This window comes from Micropterus dolomieu, linkage group LG15, assembly GCF_021292245.1.
Source record: "Micropterus dolomieu isolate WLL.071019.BEF.003 ecotype Adirondacks linkage group LG15, ASM2129224v1, whole genome shotgun sequence".
Taxonomy (NCBI): Eukaryota; Metazoa; Chordata; class Actinopteri; order Centrarchiformes; family Centrarchidae; genus Micropterus; species Micropterus dolomieu.
In genome coordinates, this window is record NC_060164.1 from 23,429,718 (window position 1) to 23,448,415 (window position 18,698).

At 40.7% G+C, this 18,698-nt stretch overlaps 1 protein-coding gene across 8 annotated transcripts in view; it reads right to left on the minus strand.

The window, feature by feature from the left end:
• aftphb (aftiphilin b) overlaps nucleotides 1-17,940 on the minus strand; it is a 20,289-nt gene extending 2,349 nt beyond the window's left edge. For 2 of the 8 annotated variants that reach the window (XM_046070120.1, XM_046070113.1), the window contains exons 1-8: nucleotides 13,801-14,199; nucleotides 11,883-12,017; nucleotides 5,698-7,136; nucleotides 5,295-5,461; nucleotides 4,644-4,770; nucleotides 2,188-2,244; nucleotides 1,908-2,024; nucleotides 1,645-1,705 (exon numbers count right to left, since the gene is read on the minus strand). In XM_046070120.1, coding sequence (XP_045926076.1) covers nucleotides 1,645-1,705; nucleotides 1,908-2,024; nucleotides 2,188-2,244; nucleotides 4,644-4,770; nucleotides 5,295-5,461; nucleotides 5,698-7,101 — 1,933 coding nt within the window. In that variant the 5' untranslated portion in view covers nucleotides 7,102-7,136; nucleotides 11,883-12,017; nucleotides 13,801-14,199. Of the gene's footprint in view, nucleotides 1-1,644; nucleotides 1,706-1,907; nucleotides 2,025-2,187; nucleotides 2,245-4,643; nucleotides 4,771-5,294; nucleotides 5,462-5,697; nucleotides 7,137-9,147; nucleotides 9,323-11,882; nucleotides 12,018-12,190; nucleotides 12,278-13,800; nucleotides 14,200-16,443; nucleotides 16,539-17,676 lie in introns of those variants that run through there. The other 6 variants (XM_046070117.1, XM_046070114.1, XM_046070116.1 and 3 more) reach the window with 6 other exon arrangements.
• Nucleotides 17,941-18,698: the final 758 nt, after the last annotated feature.

Sequence of the window (18,698 nt, forward strand, 5' to 3'; positions counted from 1 at the left end):
ACAGACAGATTTCATAAACAACCACTTAAAAAAATAGATAGACTAGAAACAAATATTTTAAAATATATAAAGTGCATGTCCTGTTTTATTAGTGGCTTAACTTTAAATCTGCTAAATGACTTCATTTTGTTCCTCGAGTAAATGCAGTAACTGCGCTTTGACCTTTTTTCTGCCCTCAGCACCACCAACAGAGAACACACTGCCCTCTGCTGTGCATACTTTAAACAGGTTTGCATGCTACAAACCAGAGCTACAAATCAAACATGTCAGCATACTGACATATCAACATTACTGTCCAGAAATGCAAACTCTAATTAACATTCAGATTTAACTTTTCTTTACTAGCAGCATTTTAGCTGCAACAACAAACTGGCTATCAAATGTTAAAGGATTTTCCATAAAAATTCACGAGGACACCAAACACAAGTTAATTTGTGGAATTTGTCATTTATTTTTCTAGTCTCTCTTTTGTTTTGTGACTTTGTTTTTTATCACATTTGTTAGATCATGGTAGGCTCTATGACCATTTGTCAATAACTGACAAATCCATACTTTCATTTTTAGAATTCCAGTTTTACGATGAACTAGAAACAATTTTCTTCTATGCAAATATTTATCACCACTGTACTACAGCTGCTTTTAGAGCTTTTTTTAAATGTGTGTTTTTTGATTTCCTTTTACCAAAGGTAACTGAGGGGACCCTGAAACCATTTAAAAGCAAATATGAACAGATAAGTGTCTTTACTATTTGGTGGAAACTAAGTGTCAAATACAGCCAAAGATTTAATTGGATGACACTGTCAGATTTATAAGCTAATTCTTAATAAAAAGTGTGTAAAATAGTCATGCAATGGGCAAAAGATGGACCAGAGCATTAACATTAATACTGGAAAAGTTAGTGTTCAAACCTCACAGTGGCCACCAAGAAATAAAATTAAAATGGTCCTTTGGATAAACACATCCATTCAATGAACATAGGACACATTATGACCACGCTCCATGAGTTCACTGGTATTTACTTAAGTGTTCTGCAAATGTAAAATTAATTTATCATTATCCTCACATTTCTTTATGTTGAAAAAAGAAACTTTGGAATCATCAAGTTGCACAACAACAGTAAGCACATCTGCCTTCATAATAGTTTTCAGTAGCCTTTGCCCATTTCCTGTGTTCCCACTTCAATACTGGACACCATAATGTTACCACATAGTAAAAACTGGGACTGATAAATACTGAGATAAATTCACAAAAGTAGCTGAAAGAGGGAGAAAAGGGAAGTCAGTACAGTGTTTCCCCTGTCATTTTTTGGCTGCATATCTGTCTTTGAGTCCCAGTTTTGGGTCTGTTGGATGTTACATCTCTGAAAGTTTTCTTGGTTGGACAAATCATAATGACAACAACATGATTTCTGAACACTGATTCCATGTGTTTTATCTGGGACAGCTGTCACCCACTACTGCTGAATGAATAGAGGGGAAACACAGTGTGAATTAAAAGAACCAGAACACGCCCTGGAGGAAGTGAGGAAGAGTCCAGAGTAAAGTCTCAAAAGTTTCAGCTCATTAGAAGAAGCCACGTAAGGGATGGCTGATGCTGTAGTTTACTTCCGGCCCCAGAAGTGAGGGGCTCGGCGAGGGGACGTACCGTCCTGAGAGCTGCTAAGGCCACGGCTGCTCCAGTCTAGCTGTCTGGAAGGGGGCACCTCCTACACAAAATAAACAGCATTTAAAACTGACACATCAGAATGTAACAGCAGAGCAAGCTTTATGGTGTGATCAGTAAAATACATGTCTTTAGTAGTGGGCTGTTTCCCTACACAGTAGCTGCATGTATTATCCTCCAATCTCTTGTTCTTTGATCTAATACAGCTGTAATAAAATCAAATCAAATTAAAAATACCAATCTACCTGCATTGTTGAAGGGGCCGGTATGGCCCAGGATCCTGGAGGTTCTTGTGCTGTGACCACTGTGTGTCCTGGAGAACAGACAGCTGACACAGAGTCTTTGGTGGGCTCTAGCATTCCCTGATGAGTGAGTGCCATAGGGGGGGAAATTGAAAAAACAAGGTTTGGAATATGGACTGTCAATGGTAACAGCAAGAAAATAAAATGTAGGACTACAGAAACTGCTCATCTTACAGAATTACAATGCTGCTTCTTCCCAATAAGTGTCCAACAGTTTACTCACCAGGCTGGATGCAAAAGCAGGCACAGCCACTGGCTGCTTCTTCATGCCAATGAACGCCTTTCAAAAAGGTAAAGACACACAAAATCAACTTACATTCATTGCAACACTAAAATGATAAGCTCAATGTTATAAGAAACCAAAAGAAGTGTAACAGCTGGTAATTCTGCCATTACATATCTTTTTAGTCCTATTTTAATTAAGATTAATTTTGCTCTGCTGCAAACACAGTGGCGTGCCTTGCCTCTTTCTGTTTCTCTCTCCCTGTATGTGTCTGCTCTGTTAACTTGCTCCATCAGCAGTGGGCTATGTTTTAATATATTGCCAAAAAGACACAGTAGTTGTCTTCTGGATTTTTTCATCCGCGATTCCATATTCAGCCGCAGGTGCGCCGCTTGGGCAGGAGGCTTGTTAATGACGAAGCCTATCACAACAATAATCCAAAGAAGGTTAAAGTCAAGGGCAACTGGACTTGGTTGAAGATACTAGAAGACGTTTCGTCCCTCATCAAAAGGACTTCTTCAGTTCTGACTGACTGGTAGGGAAACTAAGCTATTTAACCTCAGTGGGGTCGTTTGCCAGGATCGTCGATACCGCTGGTTCGTTAAGTGTTCCTGGTTGTTGTAACGACAGTTGTTATTGTCGTTAGGACTACCCGAGGCCAAGACTGAACGACCATCGTTGGTATCTTCACCGGAGGCCAATAGGTTACGTTTGTTGAGTTTCCTGGGAAGTGATGAAAGGACAGCATTGTAAGTGGGGGATAAGTGGTGGCGTAGACCCCCTCCCCTGTTCAATGACGGCTTCTCAACCCTGGTGTAGATGTCTTCCTTGACACCTCTTTCAAACCATCCATCTTCTCTGTCTAAAATGTGCACCTGGTGGTCCTCAAACGAGTGTCCTCTGTCCTTCAGATGTAAGTAGACTGCAGAGTCTTGACCTGAGGAGTTGGACCTTCTGTGTTGAGCCATGCGTTTGTGTAGTGGTTGTTTAGTCTCCCCAATATACAGGTCTGTGCATTCCTCACTGCACTGGACCGCATACACTTTTCTTGTGTTAGGGTGTGCGGTCTTTGGGGTGTACCAGCATCTGTCTTAGCGTGTTCTTGGGTAAAACACCGGGATGTTGTGTTTGTTGAAAATCCTCCTGAGTTTCTCTGATACTCCAGTCACGTATGAAATCACAATGTTGTTGCGTTTGACCTTCTTTTCCTCCCCTGTAGTTTTGTTCTTCCTGGATCGTGTGGCTGTTTTCACAAAGGTCCATTTAGGGTATCCACAGGCTGTAAGTGCCCCCTTCAGGTGTCTCTGTTCCTTCTCTCTGGCTTGGGCGCTTGTTGGTATGTTTTCCGCTCTGTGGTGCAGTGTTCTCATGACCCCTAGCTTGTGCTCCAGTGGGTGATGGCAATCGAAGAGTAGGTATTGGTCTGTATGTGTGGGTTTTCTGTAAACACCAATCTGCAGGCTCCTGTCCTCTTTAATGTGTACAGCGCCAAACTGTTGTTGTGGACATCTTCTTGTGTGAACTTGATATTACTGAGGCTGAGGCTAGTTCTGTTGTCCAGGGTGTTGTCTTGTGTTAGCCGTTTCCTTACGGTTTCTACTGTTTCTATGGTGGGGATGCAGGTGAAAAAATAAGTCACGTTATAGGATACCATGGTTTCATCTGGGTCCAGTTTCAGTCCTCGAACTTCAAGTTCAGAAAGTCAACAGCGTTTTGGATGTGGTGAGGCGTGTTTCCCACCAAGGGAGCTAAGATGGTAGAAATGTGTTTGGCAATATTGTAGGTAGGAGTTGATGCTGCTGATGATCGGCCTGAGTGGGGCTCCTTCTTTGTGTATCTTGGATAGTCCATAAATGCATGAAATGGCTTCTCCAGGATACAAACGGTAATATTGTTCAGGGGAGATGGTGTTGTCTTTCTGTAGCTGTTGTAGACATTCTATGGCCTTTTCTTGTATCCGCTGGTTGGGTCTCGCCTCAGTGTCTCATATGTTACAACAGCCAGGAACACTAACGAACCAGCGGTATCGACAATCCTGACAAACGACCCCACTGAGGTTGAATAGCTTGGTTTCCCTACCAGTCAGTCAGAACTGAAGAAGTCCTTTGGATGAGGGACGAAACGTCTTCTAGTATCTTCAACCAAGTCCAGTTGCCCTTGACTTTAACCTTCTTTGGATAACTATGAACTGGATGACTGAGAATCTTCACAGATATCACAACAATCGAAACCAACATAGTACCAAATGACATCTGCACTGGTGTTCACTATCACCTTTCTTGGTTGGTGCTTGTAAAATATCCACCGCGTCCGTGTCTTGTAACATAAAAGATAACAACTCTATCTGTGTCAGCAAAATGCTAAAATGGATCACCAAATATACCTGGGTGGCCCAAGTAAAGTCTATGTGTAGGAAACACTGTTTTACAGAAGTTTTTATGTTTTTCCAAACTTACAATGTTCCTTGTGTCCATACCAAGGCACCTGAGCACAGTCCTGTTGGTATGGGAACCTCCCCACTGAAACTGGAGGCCAACTGCACTGTGGAGGTCCTGGTGTGGCCACCACATCCCTCGCTGAATCCTGTGAAATGGTGAGAAAATAACAAAGCAGCATTTTGGTCTGAAAAAATGTTGTGTTATTTATTCAGACTTTTTGCTGTAAGATTTAGTCATGGGGCCAAACACTGCTCCCACTATCTACCCGGTTCTCTATCTGTTTATTCACATCCTACTGCTGTTGCTTCCTCGTGGAAATGCATCACTTCTGTATTGTGTTCGATTAAATTTTATTTATACAGCGCCAATTCACAACAGAATTGATCACATTGAGCACTTTTCATGCAGAGCAGATCTAGACCGTCCTGTTTGTTATATTATTTACAGAGACCCAACAAGTCCCAGCATGAGCAAGCACTTCTTGGCTATTTTTTCCAGGGAAGCCCTTCCAGATATCAGGAGTTTACCAACAACAAATGTTAAAGATTTGATGAGCTAGCTTAAAGTTATAAAATAGCTTTTGTTGTATCATTAGGGGATAATGTCAGACTGACAACACATCCACCATCATCATCATCACCACCACCATTGCCAGGAAGTCATCCTCACCACTGAGATGGCGGACAGAGTTCTGGTATCTCCTCACTCTCTGGGAGGTGTTGGGCGTGAAGCAGAGCACCGAGACTGAGCACCTCCTCCTCACCCTCCACAGCCGGGACCTCTATCTCCGGAAAACTGGCCAGGAGAAGCTGTTGGACGCGGCAGGAAAGTGACGCCTAGCCAGAAAAAAGGGGATATGGTTTGTTTTTTTTAGTCAAATATTCAAAATATGTGATTTGATAATTCATTTTAAGCCTATACTGTTGTCATTTGCCTGTAAAGCACTGAGAAACATCTGTATGGCAAGTGACATACAAGCAAACAAAATATGACAAGAAAAGGAAATAAAAATTAAGAAAAAATTATATTCTCTGTGCGACATTATTAAAGCCAGTTTTTAAACATCTCCCACTTGAGAGCTGTTCCTCCTGGAAACCCCGTATTGCTCTGCCCTGTCCTGCTCCTCCTCAGTGCTCCCATCAATCTGACCCCTCTGTTCCTTGAACTCCGCCCACGACTCTTCTCCATCCTCCTGTGTGGGCGCTGAACAGAAATCTGCAAAGCTGTCACTCGGTGGGAGATTTCCCAGACTCTGCACCCCTGCATCAGCTGTTTGGACATGATCTTGGTCTCTGTGACTCTCAAAACTACAGTCATCGGTTCCAGATTGTGACTGGTTGGAGGTAGAAGAAGTTTCCTGAGTCGCAGATTGATCGCAGTGATGAAAACCCTTCTCTTCCTTAGACTGTCTGAGATTTGTCATGCTGTTGTTGACAAAAGAGGCAGAACGCCTGTAGTTTCCCAGTTCTTCATCCTCGTCATCAGTCTGGTCCCAGTCCGTCTGATCCTCTTGTGAAGCAAGAGATGAAACATTTGGTTCCAAGTCCGCAGAGGGACACTCAAATGACAAATCATCACAGAAGGATGCCAGGTCGTCTGACGCAGACTCATACACACTGAATGTTTGGGGGACAGAAGAAATGCTCTGCTCTCTATCGTCTCTGTCATCTTCTGACTCTCCATCCTTCTGCAGCTCTTTGTCTGTTTGTAGAGAATTAACACTATGCCTCCGTTCCCTTTGACCATCCCGAGGGTGGCCCTGCTCCTCTCCTGAATGAGGCTCTTCAGAGAGAAAAGCTGCTGCAGCTTCCTGAGGCTGATGGTGGTCCTGAGATGGTTGCACGAGGGCTGCATCTCTTTTCTCACAGTGCTCAACCTCAGAGCAAACGTTTCCTTTTGCCTTATATGCACCATGAGATCTGGGCTCAGAGTCCATAATAACCTCCTGTCCTGGATCACAGATTTGTTCACCCAAGCTGTTGGAGGACTTTGTCCCTGCCACTCTGCCATCCCATTGCTCTGTGCTGCTCAAGGGGGTGAAGCCACAGCACCAGGGATGTGCTGTCTGATCTGCAAACACTGTGAAATCAGCAAACCCTGTTTCTTCCCTGGGAGAGCTTTCAGAGTATCCATTTGTGAGGTGCATACGTGATTCAACATTACAGTCCTGCCCTTCCACGTGTATCTGGACCCCACTGGACTCAGAGTTCACAGTGGAAGTGGGTTGGAATTGTTCAGCGGGGCGATTAAAGCTGCAGTTTGGTTGATGGGTGTCTGGCTTTATGGTGGGAGAAGGATATCTGAGGCTCGGTGGTGAATCAGAAGAATCAGCAAAGCCAGGAGGCGAACCGGAACCCCTGACAGAGAATCCCCCGAAGTCCCCAAACTCGTCCTCCTCTGATCCCGCCTCCCCGTCACCATCATCATCCAGTGGAGGGGGAGAGGAGGAGTGGTACGGCATGATGTCTGGCTCCATGGGTTCTCCTAGCAGGACCTCAAGGCCTCATGCACCTGGGAGAGGAAAGTGAAAAGAACAGGAAGAGGAGCATCATGAACAGCCTTCTGGGAATCAGAGAAAATGTTTCAGTGGGTTGATAATGGTAATCACTCCAAGATTGTCTGACTTTTCTAGGACCCCATGTGTTTGGTCTTTTGGCTATTCTATCAGAGCAGTTGTACTATAATGAGATTGGCATCCCCTTGACATGTATGCAGAATGAGCGAAAGCAGCTCATCACAGCTAGCTGATGTCTGAATAGACCTCACTTGACATCATATTGCATATTGACAACATTACTCGAGTTTTAGCATCCCTACATTGGTCCTGGGTTTGGTTTACTGATTACTATTAAGGCTAAATGAATATACTGCTGCCAGATTACATTTCACATTGAATCCCCCCTAACAACCTGTGTGCAGCCTGAGGTGCTCAGACTTGAACCATCTGGTTGTTCCTTTAACTAGGTTAAAAACGGGCGAGCACTTAACTGAAAACAAAAACTGCCTTCTTTTTTTTTTGTTGTAGCTTACACACTATGTATTTTACATTTTATGATTAGTTTTATTGATATTCTGTTTGGCTCTTTTTATTCCTTTTTCATGTAAAGTACTTTGTAATGTTGGTTATGATGGCTGCATATCCAAAAACGTGTTAAAGCCTGTGCGTCAGAGACAGTACCAGAATATGTAGGTATCAATTTCATGTCTGACAAAGCAACCATGGCAGTAGGGCTGGGCGATGTTATCACAATAACAAATTTCATGATTATAATCATGATAAATGTCAAATAATTATTTCTTTCAAGTTTAAAGGCTGATTTTTGAGTGAAAGTTGAAGAAACCAAAATGCTAATTGTGGTTTTAAACTATTCTTTATGGTCAGAACATGACAAACACCTGGATCACGTAAGAAATCTGAGGTAGAACATTAATCTTTTTTTCAACAAATATGCATGAGTAAAATTAAGTAAACCATTTTTCTGGCCCTTTTCTTCAACAAAATAAATATCTTCAAAGAAAAAATAAGTGACAGTTCTTTCATGATTCTAAAGAATTAAATGAAAAATGTATTGAACATTTGTTATATTGTTATTGAGGAAAATTATATCACGATAAATATCATAATTGTTTTATTGCCCAGCCCTAGTATAATTTGGTTACAAATTGATCTAGATGATGACGCTCTATTCGTTTTTGGTTCAGTAAAATAGAGGAACCTGCACACGTGATTGTTCCGCATACTAGAACCTTAAAAAATCTGAACTTCACAAATCTACTATACAGTCTCATCTGTTCACACATCCTCTTTTTGTGTCTATTCAACTATGAGATATTACCAGACTCCCCGTCTGGTGCTGATCCTGGAGTGGAAAAAGTGTCCAGGACTGATCGCAGTCAGTAAACTGATACAGGAAACATTATCCGCAGCTTTGTGCTACTTAGCTGAACAGTTCAAACCAAGTCAGCCACTTCAGGATCATGGATTAACGTTAGTGCCTGTATTAAACCTTCAACATGAAACACACAACAACTGCCACCTTGTACTGAAGGGGAAAATACTATAACACGAACACGCTGACACAATGAAATTCATCATCCCAGCAGCTATTTTTACACAACAGAGGGATAAAATTATTTGGCTAAATAATCCTTAAAACAACAACAATTATAGACGTCCAGCCATTTTCTCCAGTCTATTATTTTTATTCCTGCACAGACAGGTGACATGCCATGACATTAAAAACTACACTAGGTTGTTCATAAAATGTAAAGCTATCTGTTTATGGTTAATTACTTGAATGTTACGTTAGGTTTAATGTTAAATTAAGGTCCCAAATCGCAAAGCTCTCTCTTGTCACAACACAGCAGCTGATTAGCTTAGCGTTACATTACCACCAGCTAGCTAATGTAGCCGGTGTCTAGCTTAACCGTAGCTATCCTATAAAAGCAGCCAAACGTTGACGTGCTATTTAAACGAGACTAACAGCTAGCTATGAATACAAAGTACCACATTTTTATTTACCAACACTCAAACACTTCGCCTTCTCCTCACTTCTCGTCTTATCAGCGCCGCAGCCTTGCCCTCCATCACCTGCCAGCATCTTTCTCCATAAGTATCCGCTAAGATGAGTTAAAAAAAAGAAGAGCTCTCACTGTGTCCCGTTTTCAGGAACCGTAATTACTCGTCGTTAACGGTCGCGAACAGCAGTTGGGGTAAATACCCGGGGGCCATGTTGCAGACCAGAGAGTGACTTCTCTTCAAAATAGACGATCTGCGCGCAGACAATACCAGCTCCTGGAAGAGACTCGATCCTACGCCTCTCCTTTTGTAGTACACTACAGTTTATTGTGCTTTTTGACTGTTATAGTTATAAGTGCAAGAAGCAGTAATATTGTAGTTTATTTAGTCAAATAAGAAAACATAATATGTGACATTTTTTCCTCTCTCTCTGCTGCTATCAATACCAGTGATGGTCAACTCTTGTGGTTTGTTTTTAGGGTAAGAGCAGACAAGTAATCACAATGTGGCTTCCTGTTGTCTGCTAAGCATATTTGTTGAAAAAATATTTTATCATCATTGTTGTGAATGTTCTACCTCAGATTTGTTAAGTGGAAAATTTGGCATCAAGTGTTTGTTCTGACCATAAAGAAAAGTTTAAAACCACAATTAGCCATCTGGATTCTTCAACTTTGACTCAGGAGCAAAAGTCAGCCTTTAAACTTGAAAGAAATAATGATTTGACATTTAACGTGATAAGTATCGATATCGAATTTTTTATCTTGACAACATTTTTGGCTATATCGCCCAACCCTACTCCTCACCCCACTTGATGGACATGGATCCAAAATAAAGGTACTAGAATTAAAAAGTTTGTGCTAAACGATAGCCGTACTGTACTTAGACTCCTATTTATGTTTTTCTATTTTATACTTGCCAACATTTTTATTTTCACTTTCTTTAATGCCTTGCTTAGCAACGTGAGCAACTGTAACACAACAATTGCCCCTCAGGGATCAATAAAATATTTCTGATTCTGATTACTGATGAGTTTTCGACTTTTAATGTTGGATCCAAAGCTTTTCATAGTAACAGATTTACAACTTAAAGTATCACAAAAAGTTCTAAAAACAAGTATTTTATTTTGTTAACCAATAAGCGCTAGATAACCATGAGCAGTAACAAGAATTAAAAACAGGTCATGGCTTGAAGTGTAGAGCTCTCAAATGCACCAAACCAACAAAAAAATGATTGAAGTAACCCGGATAATCACCACATTGACAGATAGCCTAACATTCACTTAAGAGGCAACCTTTCATCAGTCTTCAATTATTCATGACCTACTTACAGTTTCAATAAAGAAAACATTAACTTGACGAGACACTCTCCTTCATTCAAACTAATTTAAAACACTAAACAAACATTAGTTGCAACCCAGATTTCTGATCACTGGACTCAAAAGGCTGTGGTCTGAAACATGAGACATTTTCTCAGACAGTTGTGATTGTTTTTCTTTTCCTTTGGACAGTCTCCACATCTGTTTTTGTACTTTCGGATCACAGGTCATTTTTTTATTTGTTCAGAGATTCAAATAATAAATCAAGCGAAACAAATCTCAATTCAGCCTGTAAGGACTTTGCCTACAGTCTATTACAAATACTACAGAAAAAAGTACATGTATTTAAAATACTGACATACATATTTACCTACTATACAAACCAAAAATAATTACCTATACTTTAAAAAGACAAAGTATGAAAAAAACAACATGTGGCCATTTGTTTAACACAACAACACATATAATGTTTCAATAAACTTTAGAGGCCCAAATCAGCAACAATTCCTGAAAAGCAGCCCAAACTCACTAAAGGCAAGGAAAACTCTTTAGGATAAAAGGCAAAAAATGGAAGTAACTTGGAGAGATCACCTCTAGAGGGAGATAAACTGTAGCCACAGAAACAGATGAACAAAGTTTCTTATTCAGCTACATTTCAACATATTTACAAATAGATTTCTTTTGTGAGAGACTATAGCTCGAAAAAGTCAGTCCTATATTGGATGCACATTTCATTGATTTATTTTTGAAACAATATTTGGTGTCACAAAGGCTCGTGACGTTCTCTCATACAGCTTCAAGTTTTCTCTACTAACTCCTGTCCTTGCACTTTTTCACTGACATATTGTTTCCATGACTTCTGAACCTCCATGTGCACTTCCAGGTCTGAATCTGTGTGAAAAGTTCTGCCACATGTTGAGCAGCGAAAGGACTTTTCTTTTGCCACATTTCTTACAAAACCTTGGTTACTCTGTAGTATGCTTTCTCATGTGAACATTACGACTAGAGCTCTGAGCGAAAGTTTTGCCACAGAAATCACAATTGAAGGGTTTTTCACCAGTGTGAACTCTCACATGCTGAATAAGGTGGCCCTTGTGATTAAACCCCTTGTTGCATTCAAAGCATTTAAAGGGCTTCTCCTCTTTGTGATTATTCTCTACATTTCTTTTTTCTTGTGTGATTTTGCTCTCATTCTGTATGTTGCAATATTTTAAATGTTTGCTCACGGCAAAACTTTTCCCACATGTAGCGCAGAAGTACGTTTTTTCACCTGTGTGAGTTCTTGTATGCAGAAAAAACGACAGGACGTTTCTCCTCGGGAAGGTTGTTCTAATTCCAAAAAAATATCCACACTACTGCCGTGATGAGGCGACGATGAACCATCACTTTCATTCATGTTGTCTATGCTTTCGTTTACACTCACAGGTGCAGCGGGTGAAGACGGGAACAGCTCACAGTTAGCAGTTGGTTCTGATTTAGGAAGTGTGACTTCAGCGTCATTGGAAGTATCAGCCTCCATGTCCGGACTGATACACTGATCAACCTGCTCCTCTTTGACCTGTATATCCAACACAAATATATTTATTCACCTGCAAGTGACATGAGTTTTAGTTAATCAGAGCTGCCAACTGTCAAGCAATGAACGTAAGACTCACACAACTGACACTTTTTACATGCTCTTATGCCACACTTCAAATTTCTCACGCAGTAAAAAAAATGTATAAATCATACCGTCAACAAACAGCACAACTCAACTCCGCCCAACTGATGCGACACCAGCGTACACCGTGATAGTGATGAAGTGGATCCACTCTCGCGCTGTGAGTCGCAGACAGTTTGTGACAGAGTGGTAGTTTTGCAACATAAAAACTGAGAAATGACGTGTCGCCAATAACTGCAAGTTATCTCTGTCTGTCATTAATTGATATTTTTACCATCTTAACATCATAACAGTATACATGAGGGTAAGAAGTTTTATGTTCCTATGGCTATACAATGTTTTTTATTGTTTATATTTTTTAAAAAGGGAATAAAAAGGCATGCATTTTCAGTTAAGTGAGAAGGTGTAAGATAGTGTGGCTAAAGAGAGGGACTGAGGCGCAAACTTGCTCTGTTTGGGACAGTATCTCTGCTCTGCTGTGGCTGTGGTCAGATTTATGTCTGATCAGATGTGTTTTTAGTTAATTTCCAATAAAGTAGGCTAATACGCAGCAGGGCAGGTAGACTTTTAAATATTGTTATGAATTCTCATTAAATCATAAGGTTATTCTCGTAATATTACAACTTTTTTCTCAGCATAAATAGATTAGATAGATAGATTTTGAATATGCAGAAAGTTTGGAACATGAGTAGGAAACTTGCTGGAAAACAGAAGCTACTAAACTCCAGGAGATTATAACTGAATTAAAATTAATTAATTTAACATTGCAGTGAAAACACGCAAAATGCACATTTAAAGAAGTTATTCCCCAAATAAGACACAAAGGAGGAGTGAAGAATAAATCATGCCTGCATGTGTGTTGAGTGTTGACTCAAAACTACATTATATTCTGTCATAGTCACCTGCCGCCTGAATTTTATGTATGACATTTCCACCATACTTTGATTCAGAAATTGGTACTGAAAAATTCACCAGAATGGAGAAATTAGGTGTTTAATGCTCAAACCCTTCTATTATAGACCCCCCTCTTAATATGTGTCCCGTCTGATGTTGAAGCCAAACCTGCACTCTTGCATTTTAACAAGATAAATAAAATCACCAGGATGTAAGAAGGGTGGGTTGACACATGATTTTTGTGGGGGGAACATTCCCTGATACCTGGTTAAGTTTGCTCTCCTGGCAAGCAATATATTGCTGATCAACCATACCTATTCATTATTGACAATGATCAATGACTTGGCTTTTCATCTATAACGTTAAATACTTTAAAACAATGAAATTGGCTGCTAAAAATCAAAATCAAAATTCCTGAGGATTAAGGCTGAGTAATACCACAGAAGGCCTAATACTCATAACATGCACCGACCGACCTCAGCAATTCCCAAACTGAAAAGTTGCGCCAAAAGGGGAAGGATGAACTTTGTTTTTACAACTAACATTACAGTTTAATTCGTGATAAGGAAGGTTTAGGATTCCCTACAGCGACTTAGCTCAAATAAAAGTTCGGATGTACAATATAGGTTTATCCATCAAACGATATCTTCAAGAAGTTGCAGGTTGCTAATTATTTTCTACCAACCATCACTAACTGTAGCTAATCTGTTGCCCAGCAACGCTCTTCGGCTACGTAGCAACGGACTAGAAGCTAACAGCTAACCGCTACATGAAAAAGGACACAAACCTGCTCTGTATAAAGTTACTGCAGGTTTTTAAAACGGTCAGCTGCTTAAGCTGCTCTTTCAGCTGGTCGACTTCCCTCTTGTAGCGTTCAGCTTCGTCCTGATACTCCAAGACTGTACGGACAAGTCCAAAGATTTCCCCGGCAGCCGCCGCGAGTCACTCGTTGACCGGCAGTCTGAGCAGCTCCGACATGACGGGGGAACCGACTGGTAAACCTGGAGCGTGGCACGCAGACTTTCAGACGGAGAAATAAACTGTTTGGGGACGAAAACCCGCAGTTAAATCCAAGTTCTTTTGTTCGGTAAAATAAACTACTACATTTTTAGTTAGGATGGCAGCGTGAGTTAACGTTGTCTGCCAGTTTCACATGAAGACGCACAGGATAAATCTTGACCAGCGCCCCCTGCTGTCGAAGTTTAAACAAATACTGAAGAGAAACAAAAAGCACTAACATGCATAATTATCAACTATACAAAAAAAAATACCTTATCTATACTTTATAAAGACGAAGTATGAAACAAACACGCAAACTGTTTATTTTCCTTCTTTACAATAATAGTTTTTTTTAATGATCAAAGTGTGAAACTGCAAACACTTGAGAGGAAGTTTGAGACACTGAATAACACAAGGGGAATACAGCTTGGTTTATTTCTTGCACTTTGTAAATCTCAACTTCTCAATCACAGCTTTTTTTAATATAGCACACTTAAAACAACGTAGGTGCTTTACAGGGTAAAGGTATAATAAAACATTGATTACAAAGTAAAAATAAAGCAATAAAACATTGGTTGAACATGTGGTCATTTGTACAACACGTTTCAATAAGCTTTACAAGCCCACATCAGCAATATTTCATGACGCAGCCCAAACTTTCTAAAGACAAGGAAAACTCTTTAGGATAAAAGGCAAAACATGGAAGTAACTTGTGGAGAGGACCTCTAGCGGGAGATCCCTCCAACAATTGTTCGTTACGTTTGTATTATTTCAACTGGAGCCACAGAAACTGATGAATAAAGTTTCTTATTCAGCTACATTTCAACATATTTACAAATACATTGCTTTTGTGAGACACTGTAGCTCAAAAAGGCCATTCCTATACTGGATGAGCGTTTAATCTATTTTTTTTTAAACAATATTTTGTGTTACAAAGACTCTGACGCTCTCTCATAGAGCTTTTAAGAGGTCATATTAGCTACACTCCAGGCAGTCAGTGGACATAAAGTTGTTACTGTGATGTAGAGACAGTGAAGTTATAACTATGTATTAAAGATAAATGTATTACAGATTAATAACTCACCACTCTGAAACTCTTGCTCCAGTCTATGTTGCTAAGCCGGTAAAAGCAACATTTACAGCTGAACCGAAGCCATGTTTACCGGCTTCTCACGGCCCGCCCTACTCTGCGTCTGATTGGTTAGTAGTCCTTACCTAGCAAATGTGCAACTTGTATAAAATGGTTGTTGGGACAAAGATTTTATACAAGATACCTCTGTAGCTAAAACGAAGCGTTCAGTGTGCAGGATGACAAACATATGGTGTTTTTTGAAAATTAAACCATGTAAACCTGTTCTGGTACCACCTCTAAATAAGATTTTGAACCTGAAATGAGCATAATATGACCTGTTTAAGATTTTTCTTCCAACTCCTGTCCTTGCAGTTTCTCAGTGATGTATCGTTTCCATGACTCGTGAACCTCCATGTGCACTTCCAGGTCTGAATCTCTGTAAAAGGTTTTGCCACATGTTGAGCAGCGAATGGACTTTGTGCTTTTCTTTTGTGTCCCTGTGCAGGATTTACGATGATGGCTACTGGCAAACATCTCGCCACATTTCTTACAAAAATATGGTTTCTCTCCGGTATGCTGTCTCATGTGAACATTACAACTAGATTTCTGAGTGAAAGTTTTTCCACAGAAATCACAACTGAAAGGTTTTTCACCGGTGTGAACTCTGACATGTTGAACAAGGTGGCCCTTGTGATTAAACCCCTTGTTGCATTCAGAGCATTTAAAGGGCTTCTCCTCTTTGTGATTCTTCTCTACGTTATTTTTTTCTGGTGTGATTTTGCTCTCATTCTGCATTTTGCAATATTTTAAATGTTTGCTCACAGCAAAACTCTTCCCACATTTAGCACAAAAGTACGGTTTTTCCCCAGTATGCACCCTCATGTGAACAAGACGACTTGAGTTCTGAGAAAAGGTTTTGTCACAATAATCACAACTAAAGGGTTTTTCACCCGTGTGAATTCTTGTATGCAGAATCAGCCGGGACCTTAGTTCAAACTCCTTCTTGCACTTCAGACATTTAAAGGCTTTTTGCCCTTTGTGACTCTTGTCTACATGCCTTATAAGAATAGAGTCCCTCCTAAAGCGTTTACCACAAAAACGGCAGGACGTTTCTTCCCTCGGAGGCTGTTCCAGTTCCACAAAGACTTCCACACTACTGCCATGATGAGGAGACGATGAACCATCACTTTCATTCATGTTGTCTATGCTTTCGTTTACACTCACAGGTGCAGCGGGTGAAGACGGGAACAGCTCACAGTTAGCAGTTGGTTCTGATTTAGGAAGTGTGACTTCAGCGTCATTGGAAGTATCAGCCTCCATGTCCGGACTGATACACTGATCAACCTGCTCCTCTTTGACCTGTGGTTGATCTTGGACCTCCGTTTCATCCATAACGGGAATCTGTTCCACCTTAATGTCACACTGACAAAGTTCCTCAGAGACCGGCCGGGCGTCTATAGGACAGAGAAGACACACGATATAACTTGTTAAATAACCAAGTAATATCCAACACAAATACACTACTATTCTAGGCAGAGCTGCAAAAAAAGAAATCCATAAGAAAGAAAAGATTAAGCCCTAATCTTTTCTTTTTATTGGCCGGTCTGAGATATGGCTTTTTTCTTTGACACTCGGTCTAGAAGTGCAGTATCCCAGAGTCGCATCTTTATTGTTGATGTTGAGACTGGTGTTTTCCAGGTAAAGAAGCTGTCAGTTCAGCACATGTGAGGAGTTTGTTTCTCAAACTAGACCTTCTAATGTATTTGTCCCCTTGCTCAGTTGTGCACCGGGACTTCTCATTCCTCTTTCTGTTCTTATTAGAGACAGTCTGCGCTGTTCTGTGAAGGGAGCAGAAAACATTACTGTACGAGATCTTCTGTTTCTTTTTGCGCGGAATAGCCTTCATTTCTCAGAACAAGAGTAGACAGATGAGTATCAGAAGAAAGTCCTGTGTTTCTGGCCATTTTGAGCCGGTCGTGGAACCCACAATTACTGATGCTCCAGATACTCAACTAGTCTAAAGAAGGCCAGTTTTATTGCTTCTTTAATCAGCACAACAGTTTTAAGCTGAGCTACCATGATTGCAAAAGGGTTTTCTATAGATCAATTAGCCTTTCAAAATGATAAACTTGGATTAGCAACATGCCACTGGAGCACAGGGCTGATGGATACTGATAATGGGCCTCTGTAGATGTTCCCTTACAAACCGCAGTTTGCAGCAACAACAGTCATTTACAACACTAACACTGCATTTCTGATCAATCCGATGTTGTTAAAACATTTGAACGGTAGTATATATATATATATATATATATAAATATTTTAAACGTAAAATAAAGATGTTTTTCAGTCAGATGGTTTCAAAGCGCCACGGGGGGAGGAGAAGGATCAACTTTGGTTTTACAGCTATTATAGTTTAACTCGCGTTCTTGATTTTCTCCAGCGATATGTACAATACAATATGGACTGATCCATCTAAAGATATCTTCTTGGAGTTGCATGCTAACTATCTACCTAACAGCACTAGCTCCTGTTTGCAACGCTATTCGACTTAGAAGCTAGCAGCTAACTTACATTAAAGAGGACACAAACCTGCTGTGAGTTACATTAATTCAGCTGCTCTTTTCAGATGGTTGACTTCTCTCTTGTTGCGCTCAGCTTCATCCTGATACTCTGTCTTTTCAACAAGTCCACAGATTTGCTCTGCAGCCGCTGCCCGTCCGGTAAACGTGGAGGGTGGCACGCAGACATTCAAATGGTGAAAGAAGAATGAAGAAGCTCTTTGGCAACTGAAGACCACAGTTTAATGTTATATCTTTGGTTCAGTAAGATAAACTCAGGCAGGCAACGTGAGTTAACGCTTCCTGCCAGTTAAACGCACAGGATTCATTTTCACCAGCGCCCCCTGCTGTCGCGGAGGGGTCTCTTTCCTTTTAGCAGAAAAATTATGCTCTATTAGAAAGAAAACTATGTATTCCAAATATTGAGAAGGCTTACTAAAACTAAAGTTTATGTATTTTATAAAGACAAACACATTATTATTTTCCTTCCTTATAATAACCGGTGTGGCGCGGTGGTGCAGTGGTTAGCACTGTTGCCTCACAGCAAGAAGGTCGTGGGTTGAAACCCCTGTTGCCCCTGGCCTTTCTGTGTGGAGTTTGCGTGTTGTCCACGTGGGTTGTCCAGGTGCTCCGGTTTCCTCCCACCATCCAAAGATATGCAGGCTAGGTTAATTGCACAATTGTCGTTAGGTGTGAGTGGTTGTCTGTCTGTGTGTGGCCCTGCGATGGACTGGTGACCTGTCCAGGATGTACCCCGCCTTTCGCCCAATGTAAGCTGGGATTGGCTCCAGCCCCCCTCGACCCTGTACACAGGATAAGCAGTTGATGATGGATGGACTACAAACCGTCAAAACAAGTTTGAGATACTGAATGCAAAACGGGAATGCAGCTTGGTTTCTTTCCAAGTTTATTGCTTGCAAGATGTGTTTCTGCATTATGTGCAGCCCAAACTCTCTAAAGACAAGGACAACTCTTTAGGATAAAAGGCAAAAAAACATAGAACTTTGGGAGAGGACCTCTAGAGAGAGATCCCTCCAACAAGTGTTTGTTATG